Consider the following 20,771-nt stretch of genomic DNA (forward strand, 5'->3'; position numbering starts at 1 on the left):
CAATAAAAGTGGAAAAAGTAACAGATATGGAGAGAAGCTGTTGAAAACGAGAGGGAGAGGAATGTGAAAAGAAGTGAAGAAAAAAGAGTGAGACCTGCAGAGCTACCCATGGAAATAAAGACATACAGGGATATCATATGAAGTAGCATGCAGGGATATCTTATGAAGTGACATTGACTGGAAGATAAGAAGATGATGGCATTGGCATGACACAGTTCAGGATGATCCCACTGGCCTATAGTGCTTTGCAGGCCCACTGCACCTGCTCCTGGGGTGGTTTTTCATCTGGGGAAGACTGACATTCACTCATAGGTATAGCAGCATAACAAAGATGTCAGGAAATGTGCTCAGCTGGATGTGTTCTCTTTCTTTCAGCTTGAGTTGTCAAGTTCATTGTTTATATGTGCACTGGTAAATAATATCGGAGATGCTGGGTGAGGCAGCTCTGTGGTCCTAGTAAGACTGCTAGTAAGCAGTGGAAACTGCTCTTTTTGCCTCTGCCCTCTTTGTTTGATCCTGAAAACTAAGCAGACATTTCTCCAGATGTACCAAGGACAAATATCTCAAGTAGTGTGCTGCCTTTCCTGTCACTTTTCTGATTATAGTGGCACTATTTTCCTAAAGTACTTGAAGATAAAAGCAATAATAGATGAAAGAAACCTAAAGAGAATAGTACTGAAACTTTGTTTTCCAAATCAGTAGATATTTCAGGAGGTGCATTTTTTGTTGGTTTGTTTTGTTACTTAAGACATTTAGTGTGCTTTTACTCATTCAGACATTTGGAACAAAAAATTGGCAGTGAATTTCTGAAAGAAAAAAACTGTATTGATTCAGAAAAGAAACTGGAGAGACCACAGTAAGGAATTCTCAGTACACCATCTCACATGAAAGCAAATAAAAAAGTAATACTATTGGAGCAGTGATGTGCCCCAAGTATAGATGTAAATATATCTGTTGGTAAATGGTTGGCATTCCTACCTGTAAAGGATGTGATGTCATGTAATCTCAAATTCAGTCAAGTCACCTCATGCAGTGATTATTAGTACAAGGCTTCCACAGAAACCTGCGTTTCTCAGCTCCCTTTTTATAAGGAATGTAGTTACACTACTGAGACAACTCCTGCTTATCAGCTGTAGTTTCACTGCAGTACTTCCAAGTTGTGCCTGAATTTCATGGCAGGGAGAGTATATCGTATACATTTATCTTAGAATATGTAAACATAAGCCAAAACAATAACACATGGTTTCTTAAACATAGGTTTCTAGATATATAATTCAGCATGTACACAAAAAATCCATGGAATAGCTCAGTTGTTTTGCTATGTTCCTACTTTTATGGGAAATAATAACTAAGTGGTAGTGTAAAGTCACTATGACCAGCGTAAGAGTTAAGTAAAAATCTATTAAGCAGTAATGTATGAGAGGACAGGACTGCTCTATGCTGAAATTGCTTAGTCCAGCTGCTACAGTTCAATACTGACTTAAAAATTGAAGATACTAATAAAAGGGCCTAGATTTTAGACATTTTCTATGTGGTTAACTAGGAACTCAGTGTGTTGCTTATGAGTTTTCATACAAATATTAAAAAATTACTTCTCAAAACTCCTCAACATTTTTTTGCATCTCTGCATCCATTTTAGCTCTCAATAGATCCTGTGATCAGTTTTCAGTGTACTTTGGTCTGTGTATTATAGTTCTGGGACTCTTCATACTGTTGTTAGCTGGTGTATAAACTTATCTACAGTTATTTATTAATCTTCTCATGATACTAATTATGGTACTGTGATCTTTTGCAGTATACCTTGAGGACAGTTTTGTAAAATCTGGAGTGTTCAACGTGTCAGAACTTGTGAGGGTGTCCAGAAGTAAGTTATCATTTGCATTTAATCATTGCCAACACCTACTGTAATCAAGTGAATGTTCTGTTCTTGAACTTTTTTTTTTTCCTTTCCAAGGTGGAGGATACATATGAAAAGCTTATAACACACAACTTTGATATCTTTGACCACAGTGTTACAGTTTCTCTTGGATGCGTTTGTAATAAACCAAGCAGTTTTCTTTTTTTTGCATTAATTCTTAAGGATTGAATCGATTTGTTATGTGTCCCTCTGCACAGCTTCATGGACTGATATGTCAGTAAAATTACTATATGTAACAAAACCTACTATTTGTTAGGCTTGCAGCTTTTTAAGGTTGTCCTGTACTTCACTGGATTTTTCTAAACAATCTGATTATTTTTAGTTTATTTTTGAATTTGTAACTGTTAAAACAAAAATCATAGCGTGGATAAAAAGGACGACTAACTTAAATGTATTATATGCTTGTCTTCCTTTTACTCGTAGCATTGGCTGTACCTGTAATTTGTAATTCTGTTGGCTTGTTTTTGCATCAGAAATGTTATGCACATGAACATTAAACAAATGAAAAAAGCAGTGTAAAAATTAAGTATAAAGGGATGTGTGAAGCTTTTATTGCAGAAATAAAAAAACAAAATGAACATAAGTAAGATCTATTTTGTTGATTTTTAAGAATTTACTATAATAGTATCGCATAAACTAATGCATATTTTCATTTGCCATTTCTTTCTGAACACTTCTCTCTTTAGTATCAATACTATTAAAGTATTTCTCTTAAGACTTCATTAGGAAGTGAACAGAAATACTTGAAAGTTGTAGCTAGAAGTGTCTGTAGTGATGAGACCCACATTATAACAACTGAATGATCCAGGAAAATCTCTTTTCTGATGAGGTGAGGACAAACCCAGTCAGGCACAAGTTTCCAAAACTGTCTGTCCAAATTTTGCACAAGAGTTAATTCATGCCAGGTCAGGATGCTTGAGGAATTTAATAAGCTTAGTGAGGCTTAAGGTGCATATGTCACTTCATTTTCTGTGGTCAGAGATTAATATTCAGCAATTAAAACTATGCTGAGTCCTTCAGTAAAGTACTGAGCACTGCCATCCTGCAGAATTAGGACGTATTCCTTTTCGTGGTTACTGAAGATACGGTTTTGCTGTTTTAGGAGGATGAAGATGAGCAAAATACAGCTTTCTTTTATTTGTCAGGTGATTAAATAAATTTTTAAGTGTTAAGCCATTCAGATAAAAAAAAGAATCACTATTATAGCTGTGTTATGAAGTTGTACCTTCTGCGTCTGCTATACACAGTATACTTCCAATAATAAGCTTTAAAGCATGTGGTTTCTGTGGGATTTCTTACCATGCATTTGTTTAACCTCAAGCCACAACTGAGTAGTACTTTAACCGTCAGGAAAAATACAAACCTTCGGATATATTACACAACATGCAATTATTCTTTTAAGTGCCAAAGGTAGTTAAAATGCACAATGCACAAACAGTGAACAAAGGTAAATACACCACAATATGTAACATATAATTTATTCTTGAAATGCCAAGACATACAGTACACAGGCTATGTGAGGAGGTGAAGATAATGCCGAGTGTGTGTGTTTGTGTATAGCTGTACATATAAAAATACCTGTGGCACTGGGTGAAAGAAAATGGAGGCAGCAAAACAAGCTGTCAGCACTGAAGGCCATTATTAATACAAAAGAGTAAGCATTAAGGGAAACAAGTTTTTGTGTCCCCAAATTTGTTCTTTCCAGTTATTTCCATTCTTTAGTAAATAATACTATCTGTCCTTATAAACCCTGCCGCATTCATTATAAAACTTCTACAGAAGGCTTGACTTTACACCAAAGTTGATCTTACCTTTTTCATGTTAATGATTCCAGGTTATTAGTTATAAAACAAATATATTATGTCTGCACAACTGCTAAGGGATTTCTAGGGACTGGGGAAGATAATTCACTTTTTTTTTAGGCACATAAACATTGATTGAACTAGTCTGTACTTGGTTTCTGCAAGAGGCAGAAAATTAGATACATGTAGTAACGTGTTTTTCCCAGTGTTAAAGATGAAAGGATGGCTAAAAATGTAGAAGATTATCTGTGACTCCTTATGATGATATGTTTTTCAGCACCCATAACCCAGGGAACTGGAGTGAACTTCCCAATTGGAGAGCTTCCGAGCCAGCCATATTACCATGATATGAATTCGGGAGTGAATCTACAGAGGTCTTTGTCCTCTCCACCCAGCAGGTAACAATTTGAAATAAGTTCTAATGTGAAACCAAGTTGAATAATATAGGACAAGCAATACAGAAATACTGTCAACAGGCAACTATCTTATGAATTTTCTCTGATTTTGTGAGGTAGACAACTTACATACATTACCATAGTCTGTGTAGAGATATATATGTTACAAAGCTTGTAATTTAAAGTAGTGTCATTATTGCCTGTCGTCATTGTTGATACCAAACACAATAGTAACTTTTGTCAGGGTTTGAAGTGCTCGCTGGATCATCTGCCAAGAGAACAGTTATGCATCCTAAAACTCCTGCTGAGTTTCTGAAAGCTATAGCAGCTGAGAACCTGCTGGCAGGGTTTGATGCCATGGGATGGTTGCAGGAACAAAAGGCATCTGTGAGGGCTCCCTCCTGGACCTCTGTCTTGATACTGTTTCCTGTGGAAAAGGCGTTAGGACAGATGTATAAAGACAAGGCGATATCTTTATCTGTAGCATCATCCCAGCTCATGAAAGTTGCTGCCTTACCCTTACAAGGGGCACTTGCCATCATAGTGGTAACAAGGAGGAACATGTGAGGTAGTCAAAGCCTCTCTAGTTTTTCTCAAGGGTCTCCATGTGCTAGCTACACGCAATTTGCTCTGAGGGACCCATATCTTCCTTGCTTCAACAGGCTACCCTCTCCCAGCTCTGAGAAAGACACTGTTCTGTTCTGTCCCTCAGGAGCAGCCAGCAGATCCATAGAGATGGAGAACCTGCTGTATCCTCCTTCTGATTCCCAGACAGTGTACTGTCTGTCACACTTCTGGGCTTCCTTGGTTTTCTGAAACTGCACAATGTACTATGAAATCATAAGCACTATGGGACCTCTCATGGTCTTGGGTTTCTGCACCCCAGTGAGTCAGGAAGTATGTGCAGAGTGGGACAGGATTTAACAGGGCTGACAGGAGGCTGGGATGCTCTTACACCAGCACCTGGTACTTCTGAGTTACTTTGCTCAGATTCTCTTATTTCATTTCATTGTATTTTCAGTTTGGCAGTTCACCTAGTGCATTTTAGAAATGAATAGATTAATTCTCACAGTGTTGTCTAAATAACAACAACAATATTAGTAATACCACTACTATTAAAAATTTCATCCCGGTTTTCTTTGGCAGTCAGCATAACTGCTTCAGTATATATTGTTATGAGGAAACTTGACTTCCCTCCACTGTATTGAAGTGCTCCTTCATTATATATAGAGTGACTTGAAATACGGGCCTTTTGTTGTTTTTAATTAAACTAGTCCAAGATGAAAAGTCTTTGTTTCAGGTTAGACGTCTGAAAAGCTTACGCTTTTGACCTTATGAAATGCAGTAAAAACTACATTTTTTTCCTTATTAACACATTCAGAAAAATTCCTCATTACTTTGACTTTATTATTAATACTTTTCCAGCGCTTTGTTTTGCTTTCATCATTCCTGCTTAATGTTAACACTCTCATGACACAAACTTTCTTTGGTGGGTTACAGGAGCTGGTTTCTTGGTTGCTCAGCCAAATGCTGGTGGACTTAGGACTTTTATATCATGCCATCTCTGTAATATTAAATCCTGTGAAAAATGCAAACACATACCTACGTTACATATTGTTAAATAACATTGTCTATGTAAGTTAATGTAAGCTCTAATATTCACTTTTTTTGTGTTTTGTATGCCTGAATTACTTTGCATTGAAATATTTGTTGAAATCCAAACACTGTATATATCACTAATAGTTGCATATCATATTCACTGCCAAATCTCACATTCCTTCAACAGCAAAAGACCCAAAACTATCTCCATAGATGAAAATATGGAGCCAAGCCCAACAGGAGACTTTTATCCTTCTCCAAATTCACCAGCTGCGGGGAGTCGGACATGGCATGAAAGAGATCAAGGTGAGTAACATGGGACCATTTTACCTTGAAGTATATTAAAATACACAATAAATCTCTGCATCTGCCTTTCCATTACTGCCATAAAGTGATGGCTTTTTAGAAGAATCATTATTTTTCTGTTAGGTACGTGTATTTGCTGGTTTTGTAAATGTAGTTAAAACCAATAGTCAACAGGATATGGTATAAACAACCACATAATAATTTTTCTATATGATGACTGCCTTATCTACTGTTTAAAAAGATGTGGGGCAAGTGAGGTACTTAATACTGTGTATGCTGTGATTATCCCAGCAGGATTTTGAGTGCAAGTAAAAACCAAACCATCTTCATGCTATGGTTGAGTCAACGCTAGTTTGCTCATTTGTTACTTTACCATGACAGACTCCTGTGTGTGCCTTTAGTCCATACTGTGTGACTCAGACTAGGTCAAATAGGCTCTTTTCTGAAGAGCCCACACGTAGCTCATATTCATATGCTGAAGGGTGTTGGTAAGTGTTGCTGTGTTTTGGTTTGTCAGAAGCAAGGAACATGGTTTTATGGAGGAGAAAGTTATGACTGTCAAAACAGTGAAATTAATTGGCAAAACTTTCCCTCATGTTATCTTGATGCTTTATAAACCTAGGTGACAATGTAGTCTTTTCTCTGACCTTTGTGATGTGAAAATGTGTTCAAAGTCACATGTATTTAACCAGTGTTGGTTAATGAATCCTATGACTGAGGTGTGACAGCTATTTGGAAGGTGAAATGTGCAGCACAGTATGTAAAAGTGAAATAGAGAAGAAAATATGCCATTGCCTCCAGTCTTTATCCTCCTTTTCCTTGTCCTCTGTTCATCATTGCTCTCATTTCTTCAGTAACTGACTGACCCTTTGGTCTTACCTAATTTTTGTATTGGTTTAGGCTTTTTTTTCCCCGGCCTGATAAGTTTTCTCTTTCATCTCTGTGTGCAAGGTAGCATGTGATTGGTATTTAATTTAGCTGCCTTTTATTTTCAGATTTTTGATACAGTCAGTCTCCTTCCAATCTGCTTCTGTCTGCCTTCTGATCTGTGTTCTCATCATTAGGCTGTTCCTTTCACACAATATCTGCTAGTCTTTTTCTTAATGATTTATTTTCTACATTGTTTTTTCTCATGGATGCTCCAGTATTTTCTTATTTCTAGCTGTTTGCAGCATTCACTGTTGAATTAAGAAAACCTCTTACCCATGTGTTTGCAGAACCAAACTTAAAATAGCATTTCTACCAGCCAGAATCTTCACTCTAGTGCAAAATATTGTCCTCTGTGACTGTTACCTGTTTTGTCATGACACTTTTTTACATTTTTTTTTGTAAAAGACAGGATTGTACCTCAACTAAATTTTGTGCTTTTCAAATAAATTAGTTTTGTGGTTGTGGGGAAAACAGCCCATCATTCCTTGGTGAAATAGTCTCTGCATCTCCATACTTGTGAAATTAAGTTCTTTTGTGCTGCTGAGTGAGCTGTAGGGTCTTCCAGGAAAGTCAGTGCCATGTGAAGAGCTGAGCCCAAGTCCTGCCGAGACAGCCTTTCACAGATAGGTCCTGACTATTTCAATTGCTTTTTAGCTCTTGAATCATTTTGCTTGCAAGGAACTGTGGTCTGTGAACACTGGGTTTGTTCAATTTTAACAGCCTTCTTCACGTCACATTTATCACTACTGAATAATGTTATTGTTCAGATTGCTTAGCAGATCTAAAATGAACCATCACTTAATTTCTGTGACACTGGGTAGCCAGACTTCTAAACTGAAACAGCCTTTAACTCTCTATACATCTTTCATAAACCAGGTAAAAGATGAGAGAATAAAAGAGGTAGACTTGAATCAGTTTATTTTATTTTTGCTTCCCAGAGTTAACACTCACCCCTGAATATCCTGTTCTCTAGCACTGCTGGGCCTAGTGACGTTTTACCAGATCCCTGTCAAAGAGGTTGTCTTTGAGACACTATGAGGGACTTCATTTTTTCTGTCCTGAAGGCATTCTTTCATTCCTGCAGAGGGACGGATATACCATTGGCCACTCTGAAAACCATTATACTAGGGGAAGCACAAGCCTTTTGCCCCTAACCATTTCTGTTTGGCTCCAATTACATTCTGCTGCTGCAGAAACACTGTAAGGTAGCGACTGCAGTGCCTGTTCTTGGTACCTGGCCTCACTGGGAAGGCATGTATGGCAGCTCCTGACATTTGTTTTGCTGCTAGTTTGTTAAGATGCTTGATAGGATCTTCATACTGGCATGCATCTGTGTTAAACTCCTTTTGGACACAGAGGTCTTACCAGGATATGAAATTTGTGAAAACCTATATTCCCTTTCCTTATGTCTGCAAGCACAAAGGTAATGAAGTTTGGATGTGGTTTCTATGCCAGAGAGCTCACTGATAGTACTTTCCTCTCTCCCATGGAGAGCTACATGCCATATAAGGTTAGGCATAAATGGGAAAAAAGGGGAAGCCATTTGGGATCACATTTGTGTTCATCCAGTGTCACCACAGGATGCTCATGTAGTCCCAACAGGCACTGTTTATCCAGGCAGTCTCCAAAGGTCATGAGCACCAGAAATATGAATCATTCCACAGGACCAACAATTAAGAATATGTACAGGTATCTTGCTTAAGGATAAGCAATTTTTTTTTCACTCTGATGCAATTTTAACTTTTCTAGGAGAAACAAAATCAGCAATAGGGTTGATATAAAAAATAATGCATTATTCATTGCAGTTTCATTGTCTCTGTTTTGAACCTGATAGTGCAAAAATCTCTAACTTCTGAACTGAGATAGGTCTAGTTTCTTCATCTGCATACCCAAGTGTAACGTATTTTCATAGAAACAGAGATGATTCTTTGAAAGATTCTTTTATCATGAAGGCTTTTCATGTCTTTATTTAGCTGCCTTTTTAAAATAGCAGAAATGAGATGTCAATGGTAGTCTGGCACTGGAGATAGTGACAATAAACCAATGATAACAGAAATGGGTTGGAATAAAGTATTTAGGAGTTTCATAGGTATCTAGGGGATGTTGAACTATTTTGATATAGAGGATGGGACAAAGATTAATGGGTAACACAGAAATCTACTGAGATTTAAAATGTGACAGATGAAAATTTGAAGTGGGTTGGGACAGGTTAGATCAACCTTTTATTGCTGTGAAAAACAGATATGTAGTTTAGGAGGTAAGTAGATATCAGGAGAGGAGTCATTTTGTATGAGTGATTCTGGAGTAATACTCATAGTTTCTACAGCTTCTCTACTGTGCAAACATGCATCATGAGGGGTGGAAGCATGGCTACAGAAGTACTTGTGGTTTAGGCAGGATATGGCATTTGTGAAACTAAGAAAAAGTAATCTAGTCCAGCTACAATAAAACTTTCCTCATAACACACCCTGCTTTCAGTTGTAAAACTCCAGACTTTGTCTTTTTGCTGTTATCTATCATCTTCCTGTCATACCACTTCCAAAAATGTTTTGATAAGATTTCAAGACTATAGTCTATTTTAGGCAAGTTGACTGTTTGAAGAGGTAATTCTGGGCAGAAATAAGTAAGCATATCTGAAAAATGGAAACTTTTGATGACATTGGGTTTGTCAAAGCCAGTCCTCAAAGGTTTGTGAGCGGTGGCTTCGTTATCCAGTGCTCTAGTATTGTTATGCATGTTATTGCTCTGATACAAAAGTATCAAAATTCATAAAATAAATAAAAAATTATTATGTATTAAAACAAATTTTTATTTGTTTTAATTGAAGTCAGATTGTAAGTCCTTATAGACGAAAATAAAAGAAAAGCTCATGTAGCAATTATACTGTCCTGGAGGTTTATTTATTTGGCTCACAACAGTTTGTGGCTATTTTAAAAGTATATGTAACCACAACAGAATGTGTAACAGTTTCAAAAACAAATTTAAAAATATATTATTGTGGATTTAAATGCCGTTTCTGAGTTTACGTGCATTCAGTCATTGTGGGAAGATACTTTAGTCTGTGCCGTTACTTTTGCGGTGTTAAAATACTTAAAATATGACTATATTTGCTTTTTTTTTTTCTTTTTTTTTTTTTTTTCGTAAAAGGTGTAAGGTTTTCCTGCAGAGCAAATAGACAGGATCATAACTGCAAAGATTTTCCCAAACCTTCTCCCTACCATTAGTCTTCCAAGTAACTAACCATTCTCCAAAAATCCCAGAGCCTAAGGAATTGAAAAGTCATCTCTGAGAATACTGCATTACTTAGAAATAGAGCCCTACAATTACAATTAGGAGTTCAATTTCCGTGTCTGTTGTCAGATATTGAGAAAGTTATTTATTCTCTCTTGTACCTCTTTTTTTCCAATTGAATGTCTTATTAGCTTCAATAATGTCTGGGTCACGTCTTACTTACATTTCTACCAATTGGAAATATATCTAGATCTAAAAAGTATTTTGTTGTACATCTCTTTCAGTCTTCCATTTTCCAAGTTGCTATTACTAAATTCTTTACATATTTCTGTGTTAAACAAAATTTTGAGTTCCTGCAGTAGTGTAGTAATACTTTGTGAAATATATGGAAGTCGCTGCATGAGTAAATTTGCTGAGCACTTTAGAAATTTTGAGGAGGATAAGGTTTTGTACAGTTAAAAAAAAAAAAAATCATCCTCCCTATTTGGAGAAGAGCAAGTTATTAAAAATATAACAAACCCAGTGGCTAGTGCAGTGGATTAATAAAACCTTCAGATCTAATAGGTAAAGAACTGTTGATGAACATCTTGGTCTATTAACGAGTAAGTAAATCAGATACTTTTTCCATGAGTTGTAGGGAAACATGAATATCAGAAGAGCAGAGCACAATGTGTGCACCTCTGGCCTCCCTTCTCAAAGCTAGCTTGACAAAGTACATTAATATAATTGCAGACAATTTCAGTATTTGTCCTTGAGATCTGTTTTACTGGTAGGTGTCACAACCCTGTGTATGTTGTAAATAAATAAAACAGGAGTTATCACCAATGCACGCTGGTCACAATAAAAGTGGAGAGATTTATATGGATTTCTGCTCAGGTGTCTGGAAATACTGATTATCAAGATACAATGAAGTGATTTTAATTTCACAGTTTCTTCATCATGTTCACTCTCTTACACCTCACCCACTTCTACCAACAGTCAAGAGTCAAGATGCCAGCATACCATTAAAACTGAAACAGCTGGACTGCCTTCACCCATTCGTTGGCCAGCAGCTGTTGGACCTGCTACTTCTCCTGACTGCCTTTGTTGGATATCCCTCTTCTGGACACTTGTCCCCTTTTGCTTTCTTCCCACTCAGTTCCCACTCCGACACTCCTTCCCCATTGGGGTCCGTCCCAATGACTCTTACCTTCTTGGACCTTCTCATGGACCATCAAAGATGGATGTTCTCATTTCCGAAGTGAGGGAACTAAAAGATGAAGTAGTTAATGTGGTCCAGGAGTTGAGAATGGTAACAGATCACCTTGTCATTTTGTTGACCAGTGTTGGACAGAGTTCAGGATTTTTTCCAGCTCCCAGTGCTCCTTCTGAAGGTTAATGCTTTAGAAAATCATATTCTCCATCTAACAGATTAATTCATCTTGCAAAGGTTTACCTTGATGAACATCTGTTAAGTGCATTTCTGTGTTTTTGAGTCAGAGTTCTCAAAATCCTTGTATGTCAAAGCATGTTTTAAAGCAATTTATGTCTTGTTAGTAACTTCAGATACTGCCTTTGTATTTTTTAATATTTCAAGATACTCTTTCATCAATGTATACAAACAGATACACGTATTTTCGTGTGTATATATATACGCACATCTCATGCACCTGTCTGAATTTTCTGTGTTTTTAACTAGTATAGTGTGCACACACCAGTCAAATGCTGCCACTTGATTAGTTTTAATAACTTCACATTTTTAAGATTAGTGGTACTTTTCTCCAAAAGTAACTTTTCAAAGTGTATTTCCAGAGAGAATTCTTACCCACGGCTTCTCTTAGCCTGTTGGCTTCTATAATGCTGAAAGTGGCATCATGGTAACAAACAACAATATTAGCATGGAAGACTCACATGGGGGGCCACAGGTTGGTTCTCCTCTTTCTTCCTGGTTGCAGAACAAGACATTGGTAGTGCTCAATGAACAGGTATTATGTCACCTCGTTAAAAATCAGTAGTTCTGCCATGCTAGTTAAAACAAATTTAAAATCAACAGGGAATTGTTTACTTTCAGTTTCAATAGAGGCAATTTTACAATACAAACTTCTGGTACGTAAAATAAGTTGAAAATCACTTTTATAAAAGTGAAAAATGCTTCCTTATCCTTAAAGCTTGAAAGGCACTATGTACAGAAAAATAGGTGAAGAAGCTTTCAAATACTTACTTAATTAAAAAATGCAGAGAAAGGGAAAAAAAATCCATGAACAGGAAAGCAAAAGTGTTATCTTAAAATAGGTGAAGCTGCTTGTGCATCAAGAAAATTGTATCCTCCATTATTGGATGAGAATGATATTAAATTTACACTTTCTCCAAAAGTAAAGCAACATAGATTTTACTTAGTTTTCTGTATTTAGAATAGCTTTAGAATAATTTACAACATGTTCATAAGAATCTTCAAATATTCAGAGTAGCAGATGAGGAAGTTTCTACTCTGGGCAGAGCAGGGACCTGACTTCTGCTCATGTACACTTCAGTTTCTGAATATATGAATGAGGAATAATAAAATGTTTAGAAATGCAGACAGACACAGTAGGAGATACACTAGGAAGCATACAAAAAGGTTTGCTTTTTGCATTCCTGGAAATGTCTGTTCTTTGCTCAAGAAGGTCACTGTAAAAAAAATCTCATTATAGGTTCTTTGTTTTTTCTTTTGCCTAATATATTGTGGCAAGGCCTATTAGTTAACGTTTTCCATGTGTGATTAGTGAGCTGAATACAGTCAGGGCTATAATATGCATCTCCCATATGCATAAGTGAAAAATGTAAGTGCAAAAGAATATTTTTCTTGTATGCATAGCTCTTAATATGTGATAAACTTTATACTACGGCAACATTCTGTTACCTTGATGGTGGCTCTAGACATCCTTTGTTTGAAATTAGTGATAAAAAGCATATCTTAATGCAAGATATGTCCCAGAAACTATTAAGTGTAACTGTTCTATTCTGATATTACTGAATAACAGATTTAATTAGTATTTTTTAAACTAATTAGCTCTTATTAGAAATTATTTATAAACCTGAGATCGGATTTTTAAATGTGAATCTATGTGGTGAGGGATATCTTCAGTTACTGAAAGGATAACTATATAGTGCCTGAAGAATCATAGGGGCCCACACTGACATTTCTTTCCAGTTACAATACATCTATGAGATGGAAAAAAGAAATATTCCACATATTGTAACTTTTTTGGGGCACCTCTCCTTTTTGTCATCATTGATAAATTATTTATTTCTGTACTGTATACATAGGTACATTTGAAAAGGTTCTTAATTTATCTTTCTTCTACTGCTTTCATATAAACTGTATAAAACTTGATCAAATAGTATACTTCAATGTGAGTTAAAGATTTTATCTCAGTTCAAAACCATTGTCCACGTGGTTCTACAGTTACATTAATATAGCACACCTATTAACCCATGCTAAACTGTTACCAGTATGGACTATAATAGTAATAAAAATGAGATACCATAACCTAAATGCTTTTAAATCAACAACTTCCTTTACATTGCTTTATCTCAAATGCCTCTTTAATCTTATTGCATTGGAAATTGGAAATACTTTTCTGACTTTTGCAGTTAGGATTACAGAATTCATTTCATTTTCTAGCCAGGTTCCTTACATTCTCAACATTAACGAGATGTTATAGCTTTGCATTTTCCCTTGGAGTTTGGATTGCTTTCTGTAGGATAATTAAATAAATAACTAAAATGTACTCTAAAGTCTTTATAATTTGTTGGCTTTTAAATTATTTTTTTCTCACAGTGTCCCATAATGCTTCTCTATCACAGCTGTCTACTGGAATCACATCTCATAACCATGATTCAGAAAAGATGAAATGGCTAGGTCCGTTTCTAAAGTATAATGTTTAAAAAGTGGTTGAGAACCTAAAACACACTGTAATTGCTTAAGGGTTATTTACGGCAGTACAGAGTACTTGGAGCTTCATATGGGTTTGTTAATGACAATGCATATATTTGTTATAGTACATTCCTTGTGGCAGCAATCTTGCATTTTTGGTCTCAAGGTTTTTATCTCTATTTCCAAAGTCAGCCTCATTACTTGCAGTGCCGGCTCCATACTTAGCACGTAGCCACCTCACTGAGCTCTGAGTTGCTCCTAAGTGCTTCCCATATGACATCTGATGGGCTGTGCTGGCACAGAGGTGGTTGGATAAGCTGAGTCTGAAGGGAAGAAGTGAGGCAGGAGAGGCTGCAGAGATTAAGTCGGGTCCTCTACCACCATCTACCATGGGTCACTGTGGAGCGGGTGGGGACATTCTCATTTCCCTCCAACAGCAATGCCTCAGCTACCCGTGGTCTCCATGGTGACCCTTGTGGCTTGTGGGTCTCACAGCTGGACAGTGTTTCTAGTATGAGGCATGTAGGGTGAGGAAGACTGGCCAGCTTTATGCCAGCAGATCAATGCATGGAAAAAACCAGTATTTTTCTCCTCAGAAGAAATAGTGTAGGTATGATAACACAGTTGTTCTGATTATGAACCTTTTCTGGAAGGTTTACTGTTACTTGCTGATGAGGAGTGGCAAGGTGGGTTTGAAAGATGAGAATGAAGAATGCCTGCCCACTGTTCTTGCAGGACAATGTGCCATAGTTTCAGTCTAATCCTAGTGGGAATAGATGTACATTTAAATAGGAATAATCTCTTTAGTATAGCAGTTAATTACTTACATGTTATATGATACTGTCAGACAACTGTTATGGGATTAGGTCCGTATGTCCCAATCTATTGTCAAACATTTTTTCAAATTACTTTGGGATAAGGAAGCTTTTGACGTGAACGTATTCAATATTAATGCTTTCTTCTGACCATCATATCTTTCCATTGCTTTGCCCTTAAGCCTCCAGTCCCCCAGGATGCTGGGAGGTATTAGAGAAGGTAGATAAAACCATTCTATCTTTTGTCCAAACCTCTTTCCAATGAGAAAAAAGAAAATCATCAAGGTTAACACATCGCACAGAATGTAACTGTTGGCAATGGAATACAGTATTCTGCAAGTTTGCATGTGGGTAACAATGAGAAGACCGATGTGTTTACTCCATCTAAAGGATTTCTGACTCTTAGTTTCAGTTGTCTATCTGAAAGTTCTCGCATCATTTTCTTCTCTTATGTATAATAAGAGAATGCTTATTGAACAGTGCAAAATAAAATAGTGTACTTTATTAGTAAAGATTAATAGAGGAACTAGGAACAAGAAAATAATACCATTTCTATTGTAAGAAATGTACCTCTGTATTAGCATGGCTTTTCTGAATTGCAATTTTGTTGTAGTGTTTTTCTCACGAGCTTGCAGTACTGAAAATGGCACTGGGAGAAATTCTAGTCTAGCTCCTCTTCTTATATTTTTCACTGCAAATCACAAAAGATAGTACATTGAAATGGTTTCTCTGTTATGAAATGTCAAAACAGCACAACAGAGTGTTTGATTAGCCCTGGGCATGGTGCAGTATCTGGGGTGTGTCTGTGAAAGTAACTTTGGCCCTTAGTAGGCTGATTTGAAGATAGAAGTTTATCAAATCTTTGTACACCGAAACATTCTACCCTCGTACCAAATATTCATATGTAAAATGCTTTACTACACTCAATGTAGAGGCAAAAAGGAAATGGAGATCAGGTTTTTAAATGGGAGAAGAGAAGTTCTCTTCAAACCTTTACATTGGCTGCTCCTCAAGTTCAGAACTCTCTAACTGCTAAGTAACACGCATATATACCTTCATGTGAGACCTCAGTGTTTCTCTCAAAAGCAAGTACACAGGCCTTCACACAGAATTGCTATATGTGTCTCAGAAAGTCATGGAACAGAACAGATATTGATTTGTTTGTTTGTTCGTTTTGTTGATTTTCTAATCAGAAAAACAACATCAGAACTGAATTTTTCATGGAAATAATTACATTTTTTATGAGGGCTTCTCTCTGTTCCAAGACAAAACTTAGAGTGAGAGGGAATGAGACACCAACAAGCCAATGATTACAGCACAGATTTGGATGATGGGAGAGCGAGATGCAAAGCATGACTTCTGACTGATGCTTAACAGAACCTGTTTCTCTGTTCTAGGCACCAAGTGTCTCAGACGCCAAGCTGCTCAGGCACATCTGTCTTTCTTTCCTATTTGTTCACAAAATAATACATCACCATTCCTTTTTTTTTGCAAAGAAGATAAATGAATTAAAATGTTTTGGTTTTCAGGATTCTTAGTTTCCACTCAGCCTCAGTGCAAAGTCTTTAGGACAGATATATAAAAGCCTTTTTCTTGCAAATGAGAGGTAGTTGTACTTTAAAATCACTTAGCTGTCAATATTCAATGTTAGGTGCCTTATCGTGACCTACAGTTGAGAAATACAGAATGCTTACAGCATTAAAGGAAATCAGACTGAGCACATCTGAAAATTGGTGATGCTGGCTCTGCCTGTGCAGAATTGATCTGCTTTTTCTTCACATGCACAGGTGTAAAACAAAACTGATTTTCCTGAGCACAGTGGGATTTGTCATGATTTGTTATCATCACCCGACTCTCTGATGTGAACTTAAAATTTCACTTATGTTTTCACATGCGCTTTACACAAGTGTATCTACCAGATGTGGTGGAGAGTGAGGTCCAGCTAGATGTGATGTATGTAGTGTATCCTGCCATAAGAAATTGTCCCAGGTCCTGTTTCTTGTAAAAAAGCAGTTCATTTAAAACTGTAGCCTGAAAGGATGCCTCTTATAGCTTGCCAGTGGTGCTGTGGACTCCATGGCTTTTCACTATGTTTATCTATACAGCAAGTTCAATGTTGTTTTATCTTGCTCTTTCTGGAGGTGATACTACACTAATGAGTTGTAAATGAATTTTTTAGAGATTGTTGTCCACAGGAGTGCACCTTGTAAAGAAAGGCTTTTGAAACTAAGCAGTAGAATATATATTAGTTAGAAAAATTAAAGAATAAACTGGATTAAAAGATATTTACTATTTGTTAATTATTTATTCTTACTCTGCTCATGAGCTTGTCTCAAGAGCAAGAAGGAGAAGCTACCATGTTGTGGTGATGAAGAAGGCAGATAGATGTCCAGAAACAGAAAGGTGGATGTTTGAACTTGACCTGGATCACTGCTCAATTCCAGCTGAGCTCTCCTCACAGGTGTCTTGCCAACTAGTGTGCCAAGGTGACAGGGACTGCCTGGATGACAAGCTGCTTCAGACTGAGGAAGACAGTCTTTGCTTTGATTAAGGAGTTGCCAAAACTCATGTCTCCTTAATGTTTCCTAAGGTTCTTTGGAAGTGAACAATAGTTTAATTAAAGGCTGACATATACACATTTCTGCACACTTTCCCTGCAGGATTTTATCACGTTAGAATTGATCAAAATTGTTGCCTTGGGCTGTCTTGAAGAACTATACATCTGAGCACCATTTGTGCAAGCTGCTGATGAACAGGTTGCATATGCTATGCTTCACAGCAGCTCTTCTGCCTTCCTAGGTAGGCAGATTTACCTCGTTGGGAGATGAGTTGGCCTATTAACTTTTTATTGGCATAAGCCATTTTTTCTTTGATGTGATGCTTTAAAATGTATAACATGCCACCCTGTTTGTGTTCATACATACCGTATCTCCACAGTAATATGAGAATATAGGCAAGAGTGATTTGAAACTGGGAATTAAAACCAAACCAAAACAAAAGCCTGTTTTTCACATTTGAGAGAAATTCTCAGCAGGACAGGACACAATGTCTGACTAGTGTTGACCTTTAGATAACTTTGTCCAAGTGCTTTTGGCATCTTTCTGCTTTTCATCTGTACTTTGCATTTTTTTTCCAAAAGTCTAAAAATAAATCACACTTGAAACTGTTTTATTTTCATTCTCAAATAATGAAGGTTGGAATCTTATTTCTGAAATTTTGACACAGACATGGAGCAAGTGGCCTATTTTTTGTCATTTGTTCTGTATTTATCAGTGTATAACTAATCTCTATATAGCTACTAGACTATATCTCATGATGTGGAAAAAATAAGACAAGTTTTAAAATGAGAAAAATGTGTGTTTTCTACTATGTATAAGCTACTAGTGAAATCATATGAAGTTTCACTGTCACATTGACTTATTCTGCTTGATTTAAAGGCACTGTTGCTTACAAGCAGAATTAAAGACAGTGAAAAACTGCTTCCCCCCCGCCCCCAATTTTGTAAATAGTAACTCTCCAAATAAATGTTACATGTGTGTCTTCCTATTAAATCTCTGAGCCTCCTCTCTTGGCTGAAGAGGAAATGGCTGCAGCCTTTCTTCCTAACCTATACAAACAGTTATTGTTCCGTCTGCCCTCTTGGCTGCATCTGTTATTCGGCAGAAGCAGGAGCATGAACGCTCTGACATGACGGCCAGGCACATGTGGGGAGAGACACGGGGCCTTTGGGGGGAAGGGGCTCTCTGAATTACTACTCAATGCAAATTGCATTGTCTTAACAGGGAGCCTTCTGCCTGCATTAACCTCCTTTGAGGTTGCCTGTGTGCCATATATGATGAAACTTCTGAAAGCACTTCATGCTGGTGTGCTGGGCAGTGTATGTTAAAGTCACTGTTTTGGTGGGTAATGAGTGTTTTTATGGCAGTGCTGAATTCTTTGCTCCTGGCTACCAGTTGTATTCACCCTGATGGGGAAACAGTCTGTGCGAGAAGTTCATTCTGTTTGCATTGTAATTTTTGCTGTCTTTTTTCTGTGTGCTAACTACAACTCTTAGTTCCATAAAGCAGAGCCAGGAATAAGTTACACATGTTTAAAGCAAGCTCTAGGGTTATCATAGTCACCAATCTCTTTTTCAGTACACTCTTTTCAAATTAGTGATGGGAGGTTAAGGGGTACTCTGATTACATTGCACTTTTTATAGCATACTTCTTTAAAGCAACTGAAACATGTTGTTTATGAAAAATGCAACACTTTTTTTTTTTTTTTAATGAAGTAACGGTCACCAAACAAATTAAATCTCTGCTGCATTCCAGAAATCAGAGCTGCTGATGTGTGCAGACCTTAAAGAGTCAGGCAGCTTTTTCTTTCATGAGTTTTCTGTTAAATATGAGCTTTACATAAGGAAAAGATTTTCCACTTCCAGCCCAAGTTTTTTTTTTCCTTAGGGAGACAGAAATACAGTACTTCTAATTTGAAATAAAAGTAAACTCTTTGTACATTCTCTCTTTTGTGATGGTGTATATGTGGTAAAATGAGCAAGATATTTGGTCGCTGGTAAGTTATGTGACAACTACTGAAAATCACATAGTTGTAGTGGGAGGCTGTGTCTACAAGCAGTATATTAGGCATACTTACCTTTTTTTCTCAGAGTGTAACACTGCCATGCTTCTGCAGACAAAGTTTGTGCATGCATAGAACCATGATACAAAGACAATAGCTCAATAATTTTGTCCTGAGCTTCTATAAAACCCTATGTCTGTTGTGGACATGTGCAAATTTTCTTGCTCTGATGGAACTAGGGTCTTATATGAAGAAACTAGGGCTGTCTTTTGAGCAGGAAGTAAAACATAATGATATATTTGAAAATAATTCCTGAATTCATTTACCTTCTTATCATGGTTTGCCTATGCAAAACGCAATTTCAAACATTTCAGTCTTGCAGTTTTAAAAATTATTTCTTAACTTAGCCGAATGTATTCAACAAAACTGTAACCACTTGTCAGCTTTGTCTTTGCTACCTTCTGTTAGATTCAAATAGACAAAATATTTCTCTTTTTTCTTCCTCAACAACGATTTATTTCCCAAATTTTTATAAGATGGCTAGAGATGCATCTGTCAGCACTCAGTGTTTTTGATAACAACGTAAAATTGCAACAGAACAGTATAATAAAAAAGTTTAGAGTAACCTTTGTCATGTCTGTTAAAGCTGAATAAGTGCTGAATTGCTTTATTGTAAAGCAATTCCTCACTCTTCCTGAGTGTTCTCCTGAAGAAAATCCTTTCTCAGTCACCTTCTTGAAGAGATGAACCTTGCAATGTATCTTGCAAATCAGCAGACTTAGTAGTCAGGACCAAAAGGGGGCAGGGGAGTTGTGGGGGAAGGTGAAGTGGCACGAGCAGAGTCTGCTCTGGGTCTGGTGCCAGTGCCTGTACAGGGCTGGACAGTGGGATGGGGCAGAGCAGACAAGCAGTCTCTCAGCTTAATGGGTCCTGCTATAAGTACAGCTTTCATGGTGAAAACTCACTTTGAACTCCAGCCAGTTCAGAAAGCACCGGTCCAATTTGGTCTCATTAAGGTGCTCACATTTTACAGGCCTATCTTTGACTTCCAAGATGATTTTATGTCCCCCAGAATAGCACATTACAGTGTGCCAGTATTAAAATTGCCAAAATCACTGTAAGAGCTAACATGGTCCATGTAGGAAAGTCAGCTGCAACGTGGTCCTAGTCCCTTAGTCCAGTAAAATACTTAAGAAATTACCTGTCCTTTAAACATGAGTTAGTTCCATTGATTTGAAATGGAACCCTTAATGACATTGATGTGTGTCCCATAAAAGTATTTTATTTAACTTTGAAATAATTTGATGCAAAGTACAACAA

General features: G+C 37.0%; 1 protein-coding gene across 7 annotated transcripts in view; it reads left to right on the top strand.

Annotated features, from left to right (window-relative positions):
• The window catches only part of NFIB (nuclear factor I B), a 273,378-nt gene that overhangs the window by 212,983 nt on the left and 39,624 nt on the right, over positions 1–20,771 (top strand). For all 7 annotated transcript variants that reach the window (XM_080362342.1, XM_080362343.1, XM_080362346.1 and 4 more), the window contains exons 4-6: positions 1,796–1,864; positions 3,998–4,118; positions 5,902–6,020. In XM_080362342.1, coding sequence (XP_080218468.1) covers positions 1,796–1,864; positions 3,998–4,118; positions 5,902–6,020 — 309 coding nt within the window. The remainder of the gene's footprint in view (positions 1–1,795; positions 1,865–3,997; positions 4,119–5,901; positions 6,021–20,771) is intronic.

Source organism: Nesoenas mayeri (assembly GCF_963082525.1).
Source record: "Nesoenas mayeri genome assembly, chromosome: Z".
In the NCBI taxonomy this organism is placed as follows: domain Eukaryota; kingdom Metazoa; phylum Chordata; class Aves; order Columbiformes; family Columbidae; genus Nesoenas; species Nesoenas mayeri.